At 38.5% G+C, this 21,016-nt stretch overlaps 1 protein-coding gene across 2 annotated transcripts in view; it reads right to left on the bottom strand.

Annotated features, from left to right (window-relative positions):
* Window positions 1-4,237: 4,237 nt before the first annotated feature.
* DDX46 (DEAD-box helicase 46) overlaps window positions 4,238-21,016 on the bottom strand; it is a 70,355-nt gene continuing 53,576 nt past the window's right edge. The window contains exons 19-23 of one of the 2 annotated variants that reach the window (XM_011224535.3): window positions 17,178-17,354; window positions 15,189-15,407; window positions 14,725-14,869; window positions 8,089-8,162; window positions 4,238-6,074 (exon numbers count right to left, since the gene is read on the bottom strand). In XM_011224535.3, the coding sequence (XP_011222837.1) occupies window positions 6,027-6,074; window positions 8,089-8,162; window positions 14,725-14,869; window positions 15,189-15,407; window positions 17,178-17,354 (663 nt within the window). In that variant the 3' untranslated portion in view covers window positions 4,238-6,026. The remainder of the gene's footprint in view (window positions 6,075-8,088; window positions 8,163-14,724; window positions 14,870-15,188; window positions 15,408-17,177; window positions 17,355-21,016) is intronic. The other variant, XM_019799275.2, reaches the window with a different exon arrangement.

Genomic DNA, 21,016 nt, shown 5'->3' with positions numbered 1-21,016 from the left:
AAGTAGGACTGATTATACCAGTATTGTTCATAGATAAAGGGAAAATACCAATGTAGAAGACAGCTAAAATAGGTACACAGATTTGAGGATACACAGATTTGGAAGTACCCTTCCAAAAAATGTTAAAACAGGTTTTCTCTACTCAAGTCCTCTTTTATATTCTTGAAGTGGAATTCAAAAATGCACTGTAGCACTCCCATACCACTATTCCAGATCCGTAACTCTCTATTTTTGTCTGAAATGGCATTTGTACATAAAACCACTTAAGAAACGAACTTTTGCCCTAATAGGGTCCCATGATTTGCAGGCCCAATGGAGAGGTGGCCAAAATAACAGATGGAAGTCACACTTGCCTGGGTTTGAACGCCTCTCTGACATTTGTCTCCTATTGTACCTTGGGCAAGTCACTGTTCTTTCCGAAGCTTCCATATGTGTGAAATGAAGACAATGTCCTCCTTGCAGGGATAAGAAATTAAATGAGCTAATGGGTAAAGATAGAGGTGGATTTAAATCTAGGTCTATCACTTATTAACTATATGACTATGGACAAGCAACTAGTCAATTCAACATATTTTAGTGAATGCAAAGTCCTGGGGATACAGCACTAAATTTAACATTGACCTCAGGGACTTTACATTCTGGTGAGGTAGACAAAAACTCAAGTTGATAATCAGAATACAGTGTTAATGCAGTAATCTGTTGTATCCTGAGAATCATCTCAGGTTGGCCTTAATGAGGTGCTATAGTACACACAGATAAAACGTACAACTAGTCCTGAATGTAGAGGCTTTTTCAAGAGCAGAGCCATTTATCATCACTAAATGTGCAACAAGAGCACACTCTTAAATGTCACACTTTGACTTACAACCACTTCTTCTTCAAAAGTGTATACCCTTGAAATACAATTTGGACTCAATCCAACATTCTTCATTCCTTCTCCAACAGCTTCAGCCGGGCTCCAGACAGGCCAGATCAGATAGAAAGATAACGAGCTAGTAAGATTTTTGAATGATAAATGGTGATTGTACACATGCAAAAGGAAGGCCATAAAAGGAGTATTTGTCTAGAGCCAGGAGCTGGCTGCCTCTAGAGACCTTTGAACTGTGGCAACAAGTGTTCCTAAATACTTTCACTTGAACTGAAAGATAAACAGAAAAAATTAATCTCACTTTCTAGATTTTAGTTTATCAGTAGCCATGGACTGTCCTCACTAGGTATACAGCTTATAGCAATATTGAAAATAACAGCAATATGGAAAGAGAGCATGAGAAAACCCACACCCATTGTAATGATAACAGTACTGATACTTATTGGATGGTTACCTTATGCCAGGCACTATCTTTACATGCTTTAAATGTTCTATATCACCTCATCCTCACAACAACCCAAAGACAGGTATTATCACATCCACTTACATATAAAAAAGCAAACATTTTAAAGCATTTAAACAACCTAAGGTTGTTCCATTACCCCCCAATATAGTAAGTTTATTTATAATTATGTGCATGAACTGTTTTACCAATATTGCAACCACTATATTTAAATACAACATGTCATGAAACAACGTATTATAAAAGCTACTAAAAAAAAAATTTAAAGGATGGGGGCGCCTGGGTGGCTCAGTCGGATGGGCATCTGGCTCTTGATCTCGGGGTCCTGGGATTGGCTCTGTGCTCAGCAGGGAGTCTGCTTGAGGATTCTCCCCTCTCTCTTGGCCCCTCCCCCAGCTCACACATACATGCACTCTCTAAAATAAGTAAATTTTTTTTTAAAAAAAGGATGAGATTGAAAAAGTAACAAACAGCTCTAGTATTTTCTTCCTGCTTTCCATATGGCTTACTATACATGTGCCCCACTTTGGAGAACACTAACGTTAGATCACAGGCAGTCAAAATCCAAGAACAAAAAGAAAGTGAACATTATCGGTAGCTTTTGAATGTGTATCACAGAATCATTACCACCTGATACTTAAATAGTACCACTAGACCCCTAAAAACTTAGACGAACTTGCGTTCTCTTTGGAATTCCCAGGCATTTACTCCCCTGCTCTCTCCATCAAGCTTTCCAAATCTGTAATTTGGGCCCTGGGCTGCCTTGGGAGATAAAAAGGATCTTTTTGCGAAAGTCAACAATACAGTTCTGGGGGTCTAAGCTTTCAGAAGACTTCCATAGGCAAAAGCAGAGAGAGAAAATAATGCCTTCAAGTATCCCTGAACTGCAAGACCAGGCACCTGAGAGCCTACTAGGAATTCAGAAATAAAGGCTACAGACACGTTAAATCCAAGGCCGCTAAGAAGTGCCTGGAGTTGGTAAGCTGCTAGAAATCCATCTACTACCAAGTGCCAAGTTTAAATGATACGCTTCTTCTGTGGACAAAAAGCCCATTTTCCACACTGAATCCTCACATATTCTTTATTCCATAATAGGTAAAATTGTGAAAAGGGTCTAATATTCAAAACATGAACTATCAGGTATTTCCATATATTAAAAATGGTTAGGAATTTTTTCACTCTGAAACTTTAGCTTTTACAGTAATCATAATATCTGAAAGGGCAACTCTGAGCTCCAGATTTCCAAAGGGTCATTAAAACTTTATTTTTTTATTTCACACTTTTTTTTTTCCTCCCCAAGGTTAATGCAAAGTTAGAATTTCTTCTGAAAGGGTAGAGCTTCAAAATCATGAACTTCTATAAGCTGAAGCCATATTTGGAAGAGAATAAGGTCAAGAAAAATAATCAAAAGTAAATTCCTCCAGGGCGCCTGGCTGGCTCAGTCAGTGGAGCATACAGCTCTTGATCTCAGGGTTGTGAATTTGAGCCCCACACTGGGTGAAGAGATTATTTAAAAATAAAATCTTAAAAAACAACAAAAAAAGTAAATTCCTTCCCAGTCACGTGATTTGATAATATGCACTTACAAATACACAAATACCAGCTAAGCCAGAAAGCACTATGAAGGTGAGATCACTGATATTGTGGGGGATTTTACAAAGAAAATGTTTACAATTGTTCTTCACATTTCTACTTTGGATTCCTGAGGAAAATTTTAAGTTGCTACAGGAGGGGGGGAAAAAGACCTTCAAATACCTGCAATTGAAAACAGCAGGGGATCTTTAGAGAGGGAAATGTAGCCATCTTTAGCTCTGGAGAACTTGTCTAACATTAATCAGTAAGATGTTGATTATATTGCCAAGCCAAAGAGCCCACTCAAGTGAGATTTTATTAAGGTTTTCTGATGATTATATCACCTAAAGTGAATAAAAAGGTAAGACATCCCCTCTACCCCTCCACACATATTCATTCACTATTTGTCTTCATATTTACACACCCACCTTAACTTCAGCTTTTCACGCCAGAAGCATGTACCAAATTGTGAAGAAGTAGTAGCTCCAATCTAAGAGGAAGCGTCTGATCTCAAGGATCACTCTGGGATAGCTACTTAGAACTCTTGCTAAGAGCTTAGCATCCATCACCAATAAAACACCAAAACAGAACATTTTTAAACAAAGTGTAGCTTTTTACCCTAGAATTCAACTACCATTTTCCTCCTAGCTCCTATCTTAAGCACTATGTTATCTGTCACTTAAGGACCTTAGCTGATAGTTTTATAAAGGAAAGGAAGGCTCCATAGGGAAAAGAGCTCACACATAGCTAAGTTACAACAGTGGAGGTTTTGCTTTCTACCTTGTGACCCTTACAGTGTTGATATGCTGTTTAGAAAGAGATCCCACAGCTGGCTTTAGAGGATTTTTAAATCCCAGGTACTCAAGAACTGGTTCTGCTCAAACAAACAACTTCACACGTCAGGGCTGCCTGCCCCAGAGGAAGGACTGCAGTCTTAGGTGCACTGTGACTCCCAGCTGACAACCATCTGTACACCAACGAGGCTGATAAGACACGAAACATATCAAATAATAGTGTTTACAATGACTTGGAAAGAACTTAGCCATCATTGTTAAAATCTATACTTCCATTTTGTAAAACGAGTGCACTGTGGCAAAATGCCAACTAGCACATGAATTATTATTTCACCTATCACCTGTCTTATGCCAAATACAAACACAATCTAAGACTAAGACGCTTCTTCAGGAAGATATTTTTGGAGAGGACTGTATATTCTGGGTAGTGGGGTTGCTGGAATTTTTAATAAAGATATAGAGAGTAATAATACTTCTCTCACATGCCTACCAAGGTAAACAAAATTAGAGCAACAGCATAAAACATTTCAGCAGAGATAATTTTAGGAAAGTGTAGGCTGAATTAACTTTATTTTATAAGGAATTTAGAAAACATGAGCAAATACTGATATTGCATTAAAAAAACAATTTAGTCTGTACATCATTCCGATTTTAAAAATCAAAGAGTCAGTGTGACACTAAAAAATGTTATAACAGAGAAACGTGTTTCACTTTAGGACAAAATACTATCAGTGGTTTGTTACAACTAGATACACAAACATAAAGGTAGTAATGCTAAAATGATGTAAAACTCTGAATCTCAAAGTGATCCAGGAGGCTGAAGGAAGCACCAATTGTCACCAATGTGAGACTACCACATATTCTATCAAAAGAAACAATCACTAGGTAATAAAAATAAACAAATAAATAAAAGGAAAGGAAAAGGAGCCCAAGATGCCTGCATTTTAGAGTAAATGGTTTACTTGGTTCTCTTGTTACATGTGTCTTGTCTGTTTTCTTCTTCTAAGAAAAGAAAGTAGATGTGGAAGGGATCGAAGAATATTTCCCGGTTATATCCATCTTAGTTTTTCAGTAAGAATAACTATATTGAAGAAATGATTGATACCCTTTGTCATTTTAACCACTTAATGTACTATTAATATGATTTTAGTATACTTTATTTTTTTCTTTTTAAAAAAACTCAAGTCAAGAATATTCGGAAACTTCTGTTTCTCTTAAGAAATATATCTATTTAATTCCTGGAAATTTTCTTTTTTTCAAGAAGTGACACCACCACCAAGTTCTAATACACCAGGAGTCTTGAAAAGAATATTGGGTGATCCAATTATAACAATAAATTAGAATATTCAGGAAATGTATCTGAGGGATCAAAAATTAATATATGACTTCTTGTGAGCTAAATTTCACTGAGAGATACTTAAATCTAAGTCTACAACACAGGTACCATTATGCTTGAAAATTTTTAAGAAAGAAAATTCATAACCTACTCAATAATCCTGGAGAAAACGTGGATTAAAATTAGTAGTGTGTTTTTATGTACAGATATATGAACACTTTCAGGGGAAAAAGGAAACATTAATATTTATAGGCTACAAATCACTTTCTTTTAAGGAAGATTAAAAAAGATTTAGTAGCTAGACACAGAGCTAGAGGTTGTGAGGAGAACCTAAAAGGAGTAAATACTAAAACTCTTTGCAGTGTAAAGAAATGCAAAAAACTCTTATACTACAAATCTTTAATTTTACAAAACCAAAAAGCAGTCCAACTATTGACCATTTATGATGATAAAAATTGAAACAAAAACTGAAACATTTTGTAAAAATTCTATTATAACATTCTTAAATCCAGTTCATATTGTTCCACTGAGTCAAGTAAGATTTAAGCTTGGGGTGCGGGGCAGCGGGGACAGGACATGACAGAAAATTAGAGAATTTTACCTTTTTTTGAGGAGATGATCACTATTTCATTTCAAGAGGATAAGGTGAAGAGCCCCTTAGTGACTTGTATACTTTATTACTGTCAATAGAAAGTCCAAATATTTCCATTTTTTTTAAACTTCTGGAGTATTATCCAGATATTTAAAATATTGATATTTAAAGTTTACATTAAAGAACATCATACGCTGAAAACAGGCCTGCTTTAAATACAGTTTGATAATTCTGGTGGTACTTACTGAAAGATTTCTTTACCAAATACTGGTTTCATATATTTAAAAAAATCAGCAAGACAGAATTTTAAAAATCTTAATTTACAATACATTGTAAACTGGAGACAACAATTGCCACATGTGTCACAGACCAGCACAAGTAAAAAGTTTTTTCCAGATATTTTATAAGACTTTGTATCTTCCTTTATTTGTTGGTTGGTATGAATTTTGCTACAAGAGAAAAAAAAAAAAGATACGTAGTCAGAAAAAGCAAAGGAAAAAAAAAGAAAAAGAAATACATGTCAAAGACATTTCCTTTCCAAACTTATAGCATTATCAGATATTTAACAGAAAATGTTAGTATTATTATACTGAGGAAGAAAAAACTTCAATAACCAGTCATCTGTGTGTGTTCACGTGACTACTCTTGGACAACAGTTTTGAACCCACACATGGTGGTTAGCATCAAGGTTCCTTCTCTATCACTCCTTGGTGAAATAGTCTTATAAGCCCTTGATTTAAAGGTTATTAAAAAAAAAAAAAAGCTTTTCTTCTTCCTTCTTGTTTTGTGTAGCTAAGGGGAATTTTAGAAAAGCCCTCAAATGGGGCGCCTGGGTGGCACAGCGGTTAAGCGTCTGCCTTCGGCTCAGGGCGTGATCCCGGCGTTATGGGATCGAGCCCCACATCAGGCTCCTCTGCTGTGAGCCTGCTTCTTCCTCTCCCACTCCCCCTGCTTGTGTTCCCTCTCTCGCTGGCTGTCTCTATCTCTGTCAAATAAATAAATAAAATCTTAAAAAAAAAAAAAAAAAAGCCCTCAAAAACACATTTGTAGGGGCGCCTGGGTGGTGCAGTCGTTAAGCGTCTGCCTTCAGCTCAGGGCGTGATCCCAGTGTTCCGGGATTGAGCCCCACATCAGGCTCCTCCGCTAGGAGCCTGCTTCTTCCTCTCCCACTCCCCCTGCTTGTGTTCTCTCTCTCACTGGCTGTCTCTGTCAAATAAATAAATAAAATCTTAAAAAAAAACACACACACACATTTGTAGAGAAAGGACAAAGTGTCCTTTCAAAGGCCCCTCACCCAGTGTACACATTATAGGCAGTTTACAAGCTTCAACTGGCACTAAAGACACAGGGATGGGGGCAACTGGGTGGCTCAGTTGGTTAAGCATCTGGACTCTTGATTTGAGCTCAGGTCATGATCTCAGGGTTGTGGGATTGAGCCCTGAGGCTGGTTTTGCACTCAGCTGGGAGTTTGCTTCTCTCCCTCTGGCCCTCTCCGGCTCGTGTGCATTTTCTCTAAAGTAAATAAATACATCTTAACAAAAAGAAAAAAGACACGGGGATGTGGTCACCTTCTTTGGGAAGGTGGTCTTTAAAAGGATGCCTTTTCCACAGCATAACCTCTTTGGAAAATTATTTAGCAAAACTTACATAAAGCTAACTATGTCTGCACAATAATTTGCAATTCCAATAAGTTTTAACTCCAACGTATATACCCCAAGAGAAAAGCACACTGATATGTATAAAAGAGACATGAAAGAATTCTCAGAGAAGGGTGGTTAAGCATCCAACTCTTGGTTTCAGCTCAGGTCGTGATCTCAGGGTTGTGAGATCCAAGGCTTACATCACTCCACGCTCAGCATGGAGTTGGCTTAAAACTCTCTCTCTCTCCCTTTCCCCCTGCCCCGCCTCCGGCACTCTCTCTCTCTCAAATAAATAATTAAATGAATGAATAGATGAATGAATGAATGCTCAGAGAAGCATTATTCATAAAAACAAAAGGTAAAATAGTCCTAAAGTCCAATACATAATTTGTGGGTATATTCACAAATTAAATACTTACACAGCCATGAAAGACAATGAGTGCTACATGCAACAACATGGATTTCCTCCAAGTAATGCTGAGTCAAAGAAATTAGATACAAAAGAGTACATAGCAACTGATCCCACTTATACGGAGTTCAAAAATAGGTGCAAATAATCTGCCACGTTAAAAGAACACTGTTACATTTGGGGGAGATGAACAGTGACGGGGGAGATGAATAGTGACAGGAGGAGCATGCGGGGAGCTTCTGGAATGCTGGTACTGTACTCTGTTTCTTGATCTGGGAAGTGATGACATCAGTGTGCTTCCTTTGTGAAATTTCACCAAGCTATAGATTTATGACTTGTGTAGTTTTCTGAATTTATATTATAGTTCAATAAAATATTTACTAAAACAAAGAAGTCTTTGAGGTTTTCACTCACCAGCCGAATCAGTTCTTCTTTTATAAGCCTGGTGATTTCTGCCTTTGCTTTCTGCACAGCCAGTTCATTGGCACCTGGTGGGCAAGAGGAAAACGTTATTCATATACTAGAATTACAATGGATGTTTATCCGTGTCATGGAGATCCAGCAGGAGTTCCTGTAGATGACTCTGAGAAACACTGTACTGCCTGCCAAGATAGCCTTTCAGAACCTGGTGGAACATCATCCACATTATATAATGGCTGCTTATTATTCTGATTACTTTAAGAGTTTCAAATGTAACCAATGACATCACATTACATGTAGTGTTAAGAGTTCTTGGTTGGGGGGCGCCTGGGCGGCACAGCGGTTAAGCGTCTGCCTTCGGCTCAGGGCGTGATCCCGGCGTTACAGGATCGAGCCCCACATCAGGCTCCTCTGCTATGAGCCTGCTTCTTCCTCTCCCACTCCCCCTGCTTGTGTTCCCTGTCTCTGGCTGTCTCTATCTCTGTCGAATAAATAAATAAAATCTTAAAAAAAAAAAAAAAAAAAAAGAGTTCTTGGTTGGGGGGGGCGCCTGGGTCACACAGTCGATTAAGTGTTCAGGTCATGATCTCAGGGTCACGAGATCGAGCCCCTCAGCCTGCTCCACACTCAGCAGGGAGTCTGTCTGAGACTCTCTCTCCCTCTCTCTCTGCCCCTCCCACTCATGCTCTCTCTCAAATAAATAAATATTTTTTTTAAAAAAAGAGTTCTTGGTATGATTAAAAAGAGCAAAGAAAAGAAGATTAGTACTTTGTCCAAAAGAGACTAAGAAAAAGTTGAAGAGAAATATAAACTCCTTGGTTCAATCTATTTAACAAGTATTTATTAGACATTTATTATATTCCCTAAGGTGGATGACTAGCCAAGTTGAAGGAGAAAAGATGCCATGGAATATTTTGCGAAGGGAATCCCATGTGCAATGGTACAGATTAAGAAAGGCATGTTTAGGGATGCCTGGGCAGCTTAGTTGGTTAAGTGCCTGCTTCAGCTCAGGTCATGATCCCAGGGTCCTGGGATCAAGCCCCGCATCAGGCTCCCTGCTCTGTTGGGAGCCTGGTTCTCCCTCTTTTTCTCCCTCTTCTCCCTCTCTTTCTTCCTCCTGCTCGTGCTCTCTCTCTCTCAAATAAATAATCTTGGGGGGGAAAAAAAAGGCATGCTTAATTACTGAAGAATAAGAGAAGTATAGTGTGGTTGGAAAAGAGTGTAAAAGAACACAGCAAGATAGCCTAGAGGATGAGGCAGTCTGGAGACATTCATTCATACAGTTATTTCAACTCAAGAAAGTACCCACTATGTATGATATAGAATGAGAGATTCATTATACAAACAACTCATTCATGCTCTATATGATCTTGCAGACTATTAGAAAAACAAACTTGTAAAGATGTTACAACAGAATGGAAAGGTAGGAAGTAGTTTATCAGAATGACTTCTAAATATCATTCCTTACAAAAACCCCTCCCTCAGTTCTCCAGGCAGAATTCAGTCGCTAAGAGTTGAGAAGCAAATAAAGTAAGAAGTAATTAAGAAGATACTGAATCCAAGAAGGAAAAACAGGTATTATCAGTAGTGATGGTAGATGAAATTCAATTCTGAGATTGCTGTAGTTGAAGGGCTCATGTGACATCCAGTTTGAAATGTCAGGCCAATGGAAATATGGACCAGAAATAAAGGAGACATAAAGACGAGAGAGCCATGAAGGGTAGTGTGAAGGGATCTGAAGACAAGGGACAATGCCAGGGACCAGGTAAGTCTAGATAGGTAACACACACCAAAAAAATAGTAATAAAAATAAATAAATAAAAGTTAGAAAAAGGTGACGACTGGGTGGCTCAGTCGATTAAGCATCCGACTCTTGATTTAGGCTCAGGTCATGATCAAAGATCATGAGATCCAGCCCCATGCAGCTTCTACGCTGGATGTGGAGACTGCTTAAGATTCTCTCTCTCTCCCTCTGCTCTACCACTCCCTTCTTCCTCTCTCTCAAAAAAATCCAAAATAAATAAAATTAAATTAAAATTAAAAAAAATTAAAGGAGATAGGTAGCACAGTGCACACTGATAAAAATTAAAGAGCTGGACCAACAGACAAGAAAGTAAGGATTAGGGTAGGAGTGAAATGTTAAACAATATGAGAACTAGGGATGCAATGCAGAAAACTATGTATTTATCATTCTATGTAAGAAAACAAAATGAGGAAAACAAGCCACAAGAATTCCTTCTTATTAGATGTGAATGACCTTTTCTGATCCCAGGGGGAGCAAGGGAAGGGAGGAGGGGAGGAAGGGAAGGAGATGAAGAAGGAAAAGGAAGAGAGGAGAAAGAGCAAGGGGGCGAGGAAGAAGAAACAGTTTAACAATGGGAAGGAAAGAGCCAGGAGTATGGCTGTGAAGTCACAGCAACATATCTCATCTAAATCCCACACCTCCACCAGCCAGCAACCACACATTTTAAAGCTGTGGGTGCTGGAAGAGAAGAGAGGTGGATGAAAGTAAACAAAAGGGTAGAATCAAGAGCGAAGCCAGACTAAAAATTACAACCAAAATGAAATTCAGGAGAAAAATATGCTACTTGGCATGAGCTGGTGTGAAGCTTGTTGATATTCTGTGCTATTTTAAAAAGAAAGAAAATGACACTCTCACCTAAATCAAAGTAGAAGAGTAATTTTCCTACTTTAGTTAGAGCCTGACCGTTTGGACCAGTTTAAAGTTTTGACTTAATAAAGCTTCTTTAGGTAATAGGCTACATATGTTTATAAGCTGCCATGGAAAAGAGACATTTCCTCTCATTGGTCCTAAAACAACTCTGGCTGCTTTTAAGGGATTCTCCGCTAGTAAAAAGAGAGGGTCACAAAACAGGCTATAAATTATACAGGATGGCTAGGCACATAAGGCCTTCCTGTTCTCCTTCCCGCTGCCTGGTGGGAGGCCTGAAACTGCTGAGCCACACAGAGCCTCCAAGGAGCCAGGCAGTAGGGTCCCTCCAATTACAGAACTAGAAACAGATGACACTAGGCTCCTTCCAACACCTGTTTTTGTCCTATTAGAGTTCAGCTGATTTGGCTGGAGTTTCAAAAACTAAAAATCCTTTAAAAAACTAATCCTCTATGAAAATCTCAAAGCTTTGGATCATTTTAACTACTAATCTCCAGTTCTTAACCATCACTATGGCTCTAGACTTCTTTTTTAATTTTTTTTAGATTTTATTCATTTATTTATTTGAGATGAGACCAGAGAGAGAGAGCGTACAAGCGAGGGGAGCAGCAGAGAGAGAGGGAGAAGCAGACTCTCTGCTGAGCAGGGAGCCTGAGGCGGGGCTCGATTCCCGGACCCCAGGATCACGACCTGAGCCTAAGGCAGACGCTCAACCGACAGAGCCACCCATGCATCCCTGGCTCTAAAATTCTAAAGATTCGTTTTTGATAAGATTATCTTGTTATATATGTGGGGGAAAACTGATTTAGATTATAAAAATTAGACATTATTTCCTACGTACAAGTTGACAGTGGAGCGAAAGGACCAGAAGCACTCTAAGTGGAAGGAAAAGTCAAGCAGAAGCTGTGGGCTTCTCACTTCACTTGGCAGTAGAGGAGGTATGTTCTGGTAAAGTTCTATGTAAGATGAACCTCGATATACTATACTAAACATAATTACCTTTGAATTCAAGAATTACATAGAGGATCCTTTTTCAAATCAAGCAATCGTTATCTCTGATTTACCTCTTTCTAAGGCAGGCATTTAAAAGTACTGGTTTTGCTTAAATGGCCCCCATGATATTCAAGCTGAAAATAAAAGGCTGACTGCATGTACACCAAGGGTTTTATCATCAGATTCTACTGGAGGACACTGTCTCCATCCTGTATGGCCTAAAGACACTGGAGTAGGGGAGACCTGTCCAGTTCCAAGTGCAGAAAGATGTCAGTGTAATTTTCTCTCCTTGAAGAACTAGGTGCCAGAAATCCTCATTTTACTACACAATAAGGAAGAGTAATCACATGATTTAGAAACACAAAGTCACTGGCAGAACAAAAGTCTTTCAGGACACATAAAAGGATGCACTTAAAAACCTGACTTAATAAAAGTCACAATCACAAAAAAAAACATGGAATTTGCTTAGTTCAAGCTCTACATCCTTTGTGCACCATTTTAAAATATGCATGAATCTTAAATATGCATGCATTTTAAAATATGCATGAAATAATGGCAGAATGGCAATAACATGGAACATATAAAAAAGCTGCATTTGAGTTTCCCCATTGCCACAATTCATCATTAACTTTAAAAGGCCCAGTCGTGAGAGTGCATCAGTGAAAATAGCAGAGCCTGGAACTCCAAAAGCCTGTCCTCTGACAAAACGTGAGTAAATATGCAAAAACCTGAAATCAACTGTATCAGAATTCTGGAAACTAATCAAAAGTTTATAGCAACCAGGCAAATACTTATAAAGAAAAACAAAACAACAACAACAACAAAAAAACCCAACTGGCATAATCTTGGCAACAGCACTCTTCAGTGCCTTAACTTACTCTGACCCTATCTTGCACTTTTGGCCAGGAAATGATTTCTACTTAGGGATAGATGGGATACATACTACACATGTGTTTCTCTTCTTGTATCTTTATGCTGAGATGCCACACAAAAATAACTGAGGTCACCAATTCAAAGGAAAGTGACTAAACAGGCATAGCGCTAATTAACTTTTAGTCGCGTTTATGAGATTCCTTGTTTTGGCCAGGAAACAATCAATTCCTAATATGTAAGCAGATCACCTGTACATTATATTCAGAAAGAACTTACCTAAAATTATAAAGTCCTCACAAAATCAAAGAAATGCCAAAATGTAACAAGAACAAAAAAACACTGTCACTAACAGTGACAAACCTTATTTACAATATACTTTCAATGGAACTAAATACCTTCTAATGATCTTTCCAACAACAAACTTAAAAGCTAACCATTACAGTAGCCAGCAGCCATGTATGTGGCTATTTAAATTTAAATTAATAAAAACTGGGGCTCCTGGCTGGCTCAGTCAGTAGAGCATGCGACTCTTGATCTCGTCGTCGTGAGTTTGAGCCCCACAATGGGTGTAGAGATTACTTACAAAAAAAAAAATCAAATATGAATTCCTTTACAAAAATTAAATAAAATTTACGAATTTCAGTCACACTGGCCGTATTTTGAGTGCTCCATAGCCATCACAGAGTGTTCTCTTGGACAGTGCAGCTTTAAAGAGATCCAATAGAGGAGATGCCTGTCAAGTAATACTTTGTATCAGGAAGACAAGTGACTATAGGGCTTAATCAGGTGCATTACTCAGAAAATTTATCAAGTGTTTACCCCTCTGCTTTGAGAATAGGGCAGATGATAAAATCACTACATCCAGAGAACTCTAGTGGGGGGAGGGGACACAACAAGTAAAAATATACCACAATTTCTGTGATGACTACTGTGAAGACAAACAGGTAAAGAGCTACAGAGTGGTGAAGAGGGTGAGGTAAGGCTTCTTCGTCAGAAGTGATGTGTGCGCCTCAACATAACTCGGCCAGTGCCTGAGATGATACAGGATGTGAGAGAGGCTCCTCTGGAGCCATCAAAGCCATTTAAAGCACTATGGATGCAGACTCTGAGCTTACAGAACACACAGGATCAACCTTTCCACAGCTCCAAAACCAGTATGCAACAGATATTTAATTCATTAAACTGATGAAGTGGAGCTGGCTGGGTCTACACTTGTAAGTCTATTACAGAAATATTCAGATATATAAATGAAAGGAGGCAAGTTGTTCTATTATGCAGTGGAATAATACATTAGGGGAAAAATAAAAATGGAAACTCTTTTGAACTCATTCATGAATGTGTGAAATAAAGTTAAAAAGCAAATCTGACTGGGGTGCCTGGGAGGCTCACTCAGTTAAGCATCCAACTTAGTTTAGGTTCAGGTCATGAGGTCTAACCCTGTAGTCAGGCTCCATGCTCAGCAAGGAGTCTGCTTGAGATTCTCTCCCTTTCCCTCTTATTCTGCCCCTCTGTCTCTGTCTCTGACTCTCTCTCTCTCACACACACACACTCTCTCAAATAAATAAAGTGTAAAAAGAAAACAAAACAAAACACCCACAAAAAAACCCCAAATCTGATCGCTCTATGTAATACCTTACTTATATACTTTGGGTTATGGTATTCTCTGTCCTCTTCTTGTTTTTTTTAAAGATATGCAAGAACTTTTATGGCCATAATTACACAGGGAATACTTGCTTGGATAAACATTCATTAAGTGAACTAATATACTGATTTACTTTCTAACCTAAACTTTGACCAGAATATTCTACTTATTAGAAGCATAAACACATCAGTCCTTAAAATATCTTTCTTTTAGAGTGATTTTCTAATTTGACTGAATTGTCAAGACTGAAAGAGTTCCATATACAGTCACCTTTCCATATGTACTGAATGTCTAAATAAAGACCTTAAATGATACATGAAACTATTTTTTTTCTTATACATGTTCTTTACTTTTATCCTCTCTAGAACTAACCTTACATTCTCTCTGTGTCTGTTTCATCTATATCAACTCTGACCTAACTCAAGACTGCAACAGAACCAACAATACTTACTTTCAATTGCCAAGTAAATTTTCCGCTCTCCTTCCTTAGGTTCTTTGCCAGGAGGGAAATATGTTCCTCTGATTGTAATTGCGGCTTCAGAATATTCACTGATTCTCTGCAGAGCTTCCTTAGAGGTAACTTTCCACCTAGCAGTCTATGAAAGAAAGGGTGGGAGGAAAAAAATCACTTCACAGAAGGACAAAAACCTGGTGTACGGACAAAGAATAGGTTGGTTCAATAATATTATGGTCAATATTAAGAATATAATTAACACTTTCACATAAAATCATTTAGATCCTAATGTAACTAGAATATATTCATGAAAATAAAATTTCTATCGTTGTCTCCCTCATCTAAATAAAAAGTAAAGTAGCTATGAAAATGTTCACAGGTTTTAAAGAAGGTATTTTTGCTCCTAAAGAACCAAGAGTTTTTACTCCATCATTTAAAAAAGGCTTAAAACTGTTACTTGCCTGTGGGAAGTCATTGATCTCTAATTCTTCCTCATATCTCTTAAAAGATTCATTTTGTCCACCATCCTGTCTCTCCTCTTCTTGTTTCTCCAAAGGCACATAATTGAGCTTGGCATTGATCTTTTCAGCAAGTTGCTCTGCAATGGTTTTGGCAGACACAGTGGGAGCCAGGATGGTGCCACCTCTGAGAATTGCATTGGTGGCCTGTTGCATCACATCCTGCAGTTAAAGAAGACCTACAGTCAAATCTCAAATGAGGGCAGAGACAAGATCAGGGATCCTACCACAAATTATGCTCTGGTAAGCCACTAACTAGAAGCATCTTTCTAATGCAGAGTCCTACTCATGTGCAAATTAGCAGTTTAATATATTTATCTCCCTTACTTTGATGAGAAAAATAAAGAAAATTCAACTCTATTATTAAAAATTCTACTGGATCATAGAGAATTAGATAACTCTTGATATACAGTAAAATATTTCTAAAATCATTTATATAACTTTGTGGCTCCTAAGAATTTCCTCTAAATTAGAATCTTTGTCCACTACCACCACTGAGCTCTCCAACCCCAAAGCCCAAGCCAATGTTCAATAAATTACAGTAAATGACTGACTTACATTTTTACTTTATTTTGCACTTAAACCTTTTTAATTTGAACTTAATTTTACCATATGCCTAATGTGGACAGAATTCTATAGGTAATAACAGACTCAAACCTCAAGATTTTCTAACAATGAGAAGGCGTGGCTATTTGATTTCAACAATAAAGACTTATTAGCAGTAATAATCCCAGAAAATATCAGATGAGGCACTATAATCTCTGTTTTCAGGGGAAGTAAGGCCTGAGTATAGCAGACACTTCATGGTAACTCACTGGCTAAACACATGATCTTAGCCAAGCAGCAGAGAAGCAATTCTCACTGGCTAAACGAAACAAACAGAAACTTGAGACTCTAAGTCTCAATTTTAGCTGCCTCACTGAGTCAGTCCACTAACGTCCGGAAGGCTTGGTCCTTCCAGGTTGGGTGTTACAGTCCCGAAGCTATCCAGCCTACTGGACACAGACTCTCAAAATCTTCAAAACACTGTTAAAATAAACAAACTATTCTTTGAGAATCCTATGAAAGTTTATTCTTAGTTAAAAATTAAGTTGATAATTTTTTAAAAATTAAGTTAATAAAAAAGCTCTCAAGAGAAAGATGGCATGTGAAATATTTAACACATTTTCCACTGTTTAAGCCCATGTTAGTTTGAGTTATGTAACCAGGTATTATACTTCCAAGAAATTGTTTGTGTGCCCAATAAACCACGCAATAAAAGCAGATCAAGAAAGAAAACACGGGGTGCCTGGGTGGCTCAGGTCATGATCCCAGGGTCCTGGGACCGAGCCCCACATCAGGCTCTGTGCTCAGTGGGGACTCTGCTTCTCCCTCTGCCTCTCCCCCGCTTGTGCTCGCTCTCTTTTTCTCTCTCTCAAATAAATAAAATCTTGAAGAAAAAGAAAAAAGAAAAAAGGGGGGAGCTATTTCCTTAAGATATTAAGATCATCAGAATACTACTTTACAAAACTATCAAGAGCTAACATGCTTCAGTTAAGAATTCCAAAACAGGGGGCGCCTGGGTGGCTCAGTCGTTAAGCATCTGCCTTCAGCTCAGGGCATGATCCCAGAGTCCTGGGATCGAGCCCCACATCAGGCTCCTCCACTGGGAGCCTGCTTCTTCCTCTCCCACTTCCCCTGCTTGTGTTCCCTCTCTCACTGGCTGTCTCTCTGTCAAATAAATAAATAAAATCTTAGGAAAAAAAAAAAAAAAGAATTCCAAAATAGGCATTAAGACTTTAGTTAACCATATAAGAGGAATCATCCAAATGCAGTAACTAAAGAATCTGTATTCAGATTAATGTTAAATTCCCACTAACTCAATGTCTAGAACAACCTGTTCACTTGTGCTAACATAAAAAGCAGTGACTAAAACTTGGAGCAATTACTTAATACCTGAGACTCAATGCCCAAATTCTTCTGAGCATTGATTCTAAGAGCCAATCTCTTAGCAATTTCTAATTTCTCAGCATTTCCTGCAGTTGGAGCAGGAACACTAGACGTTCCAGGCGCAGCCATATCCTTAACTCTCTTCTTTGAATTAAACATACTTTCAATTTGTTCATCAATCTAAAGAAAATAAAAAGATTAATAAAAATTGGATTAAAAATACCAATTTAGATATATCCACAGAAACAAATAATATTTCTACCAAATGACTAGAATTAGTTGCATTTATGCTAATTCAACCACAAAGATCAATAGGAAAATAGACCAGCTATTTGTTGAGGGTAGCACATTTTAAAAGATCAGTTACCTATGGCAGGATAAAGACAGAAAAGAGAAAGAGAAAGAAAACAGAGATACAATGCCACATGAACCAAATGAGCACACTCCTAAGCAGCCCAGAAAATATATCCCAGTTCAGCAATTGACCATGTGTTGTTGTTAAGACAGAGCACCCAACATGATATAGCTGAGATGCTTCAGGGCTCAAGCCTTGAGGCTAAATTAAACTGCAGTGAAAGAGGATGGCAGAAGGGCAGTGTAACTCAAGGCCAGTAGGCCACTAAAATTACAGTCAACAGTTCTCAGGGGGAATGGTACAAGTTCCTAAGGTGGGGCTCCCCATATCCTTCCTAACTTCTTTAGTATAAATGGATTTGCCTTAAAAACTGGGTAACAGAAGGGCACCTGGGTGGCTTAGATGGTTAAGAATCTGTCTGCAGCTCAGGTCATGATCCCAGGATCCTGGTATGGACCCCCAGAACCGGCTCCCTGCTCAGTGAGGAGTCAGCTTCTCCCTCTGCCTCTGCCGCTCCCCACTCATGCCCTCTCTCTCTTTTCCAAATAAATAAAATCTTAAAAAAAAAAAACCAGGTAACAGAATCAGAAAAGAGGGCTTTATTGCTTTATTCCTTTGAACCAAAAAAGGACAAAAAGTGAGGTTGGTTTCCCCATCAAAGCAAAAACAAAGGTGAATGCCTCAGCTCTTCAGGAGCCACATGAGCGAACTTCAACTGTGCCATCCTGAGGCTGGACACAACTACCTCATAAGCTATTTGCATTTCCTTTTAAAGATGCCTTCTGCCCAACAATGACTACTGACAAGGCCAACTAAAGAGATGCAAACCCCTTTATATACTTAAAGTAGGCTAATATGGTCTTATCTGCTAAAACTTAAATGCAGAAAAGAGCTTTGCGTAGGGTTTTAAAAATTAATCAGGTGGGGCACTTGGGTGGCTCAGTCAGTTAAAGCATCCAACTCTTGATTTCGGCTCAGGTCACGATCTCAGGGTTGTGAGATGAAGCCCCCCAAAGGGCTCTGCACTCAGCGCTGATTCTATTTGAGATTCTCTCTCTCCTTCTCCTTCTGTCCTTCTCCCCACTCAAGTGTACTCTCTCTCTCAAATAAATAAATAAATCTTAAAAATTAACCACAGAAAGAACTGATATATTTCATACAATGAGATTCAAAATAATGTTCAAAGTAACATTAAAAAAAAAACTGAGGTGATTTTTCTGGGAGGACTGGGTGGCTCAGTCAGTTAAAGCATATGACTCTTGATTTCTGCTCGTGTCATGATCTCAGGGTTGTGAGATCAGGCCCTGAGTTGGGCTCCACGCTGGGTGTGCATCCTAAGATTCTCTCTCTCCCTCTCCCTCAGCCCCTACCCCCCCTAAAAAGAAAACAAAACTGAGGTAGTTTCAAAGCAAGGCCGTAAATTCTTTAATATTCTTCCCCTCCAAAAGGTGGAGCCTCTCCCTGAGTGTGGGCTGGACTTAGTGACATATTTCTAAAAGACAGAATAAAGCAGTAGTGCCAGTGTGTCACTTTAGACATTAGTCATAAAAGGCCTTAAGGCTTCCTCTTTGCCCTCTCCTTCAGCTCACTCACTTCGGGAGAAGCCAATCGCCGTGCTGGGAGGACACACAGGCAGAGGAAAGAAAAGAGGTATCCTGCCAACAGCACAGTGAGTGAGCCATCTTGAAAAAATATGATCCTCTATCAGTCAAGCCTTCAGGTCATACCAAACCCTGGGACAACAGCTTTACTGTAACCTCAGTGAGAGCCTAAGCAGAACTACCAGGCTAAACTGCTCCTGATTTCCTACCCCAAAAGAAATGTGAGATAATAAATGTTTGTTGTTTTAACCTACTAAGTTTTAGACTGATCTGTTACACCATAACCAATAACTAAAACACTGACTTAATTAAATTTTAAGCCAGTATGGTATATGAGAAAATGGTGTAGGGTTAATGAGAGATCTGGGGTCTGATGCTGTCTGTGCTTAACAGCCAACGTGGTTGTGGGCCAAATACTTTTTCTGGGCTTCAAATTCCTCAAACAACAAGATCAAATTGAATTTCTGATTCTAAATTCATATCCTGAGCTTAGGTCTAATAGAGTATTTAAATTAAAAAAAAAAAAAAAACCTTCTATGATCAATGATCAAGTGTATTAGAGGATTTCTGGGTTAGAGGTAAACAAGCTTCTTGAACCCAGGATTTTACACATACTTTGATATGCTAATACCACTACTAGTGGTATACACTAGAAAGATTTTCAAAATTATTTTATAATGAAAACATGGCTCTTCTAAAGCTCAAGGTTCTTTCGGTTCCAAAGGATACTCTGTGAAACCCTGAATTTCCTGAGTCCTCAGGGTCCCTCTTCACTGGGTCACAAACAATGCCATTAGCTAAGACCAGGGCTCTGAAGTAAGAATGAAATGGGTACAGGGCCTAGCTCATCCCATTAATCACTATGTAAATCTGAAAAGATTACTTCTAAGTCTCTTCAATTATAAAATGGGCATACTCTTGAGTATCTACCTTGTCCGGATAATGTGCAGAAGTAAATGAAATAATCCCTGTAAAGCATCTGACACAATGCATGATGGCACCTGGGAACACTGAAAAATGCTATCTATTATTGTTTGTTTTTTTGTTTTTTAAGTAAGCTCTCCTACACCCGACACGTGTGGGGCTTACGCTCACAACTCCAAGATCAAGAGGAGCCACCCAGGTACAGGACAATCTGACAATGTTTCAGCACCACATTAGATATACCTTTTGGCCTAGCAATTCCATTTACATGCTCAACCTCAAAACTGAATCAGATGAATGTGCTAAATTAAATGCACAAGGATAAGCAGTAAAGTACAGTTTATGATAATAAAGTATATTCCAAATATGAATATACAGAAACAACCCACATATTCAAAATTAGGGGTTTGATTAATTAAACTGTGGAACATTCATATAATGAAATATTATGTAACCATTAAGAATAACGTAAGAATGAGAGGTGCCTGCGTGTCTTAGTTGGTTCAGTGTCCGACACTTGATTTCAGCTCAGGTCATGATCTCAAGGTCGTGATAGGGCTCTGTGCTCAGCAGGCAGTCTACATGAGATTATCTCCTGTCCCTCCACTCTTGTATGCTTTCTCTCTCTCTCTCTCTCTCTCAAATAAATAAATAAATAAATAAAGCTTTTAAAAATTCATTTAAAAAAATGCAAGAATTAATTTACTAAAATGAGACGATTTCAACCTAAGACCACTGCTATCAAGAAGGTTTATAAAGCAGTATGGTCTCATTTTTATGGAAACACATAAATATGGGTAAGGCATATGAGAATATAGAGAGAGAGGCAGAGGGAGAAAGAGAGAAAGGGTTGGGAAGGGCACACATCAGAAAAGGTTTGCAGTAACTGGCTATCTCAACAAGCAAATGGTAAGACCTCCAGGACGAAGGTTAACAATGCTTCAAACAGCAAGAATGAGGCT

The sequence above is a fragment of the Ailuropoda melanoleuca genome, chromosome 3, assembly GCF_002007445.2.
Source record: "Ailuropoda melanoleuca isolate Jingjing chromosome 3, ASM200744v2, whole genome shotgun sequence".
Taxonomy (NCBI): Eukaryota; Metazoa; Chordata; class Mammalia; order Carnivora; family Ursidae; genus Ailuropoda; species Ailuropoda melanoleuca.
This window is presented reverse-complemented; position numbering and strand designations above follow the sequence as displayed.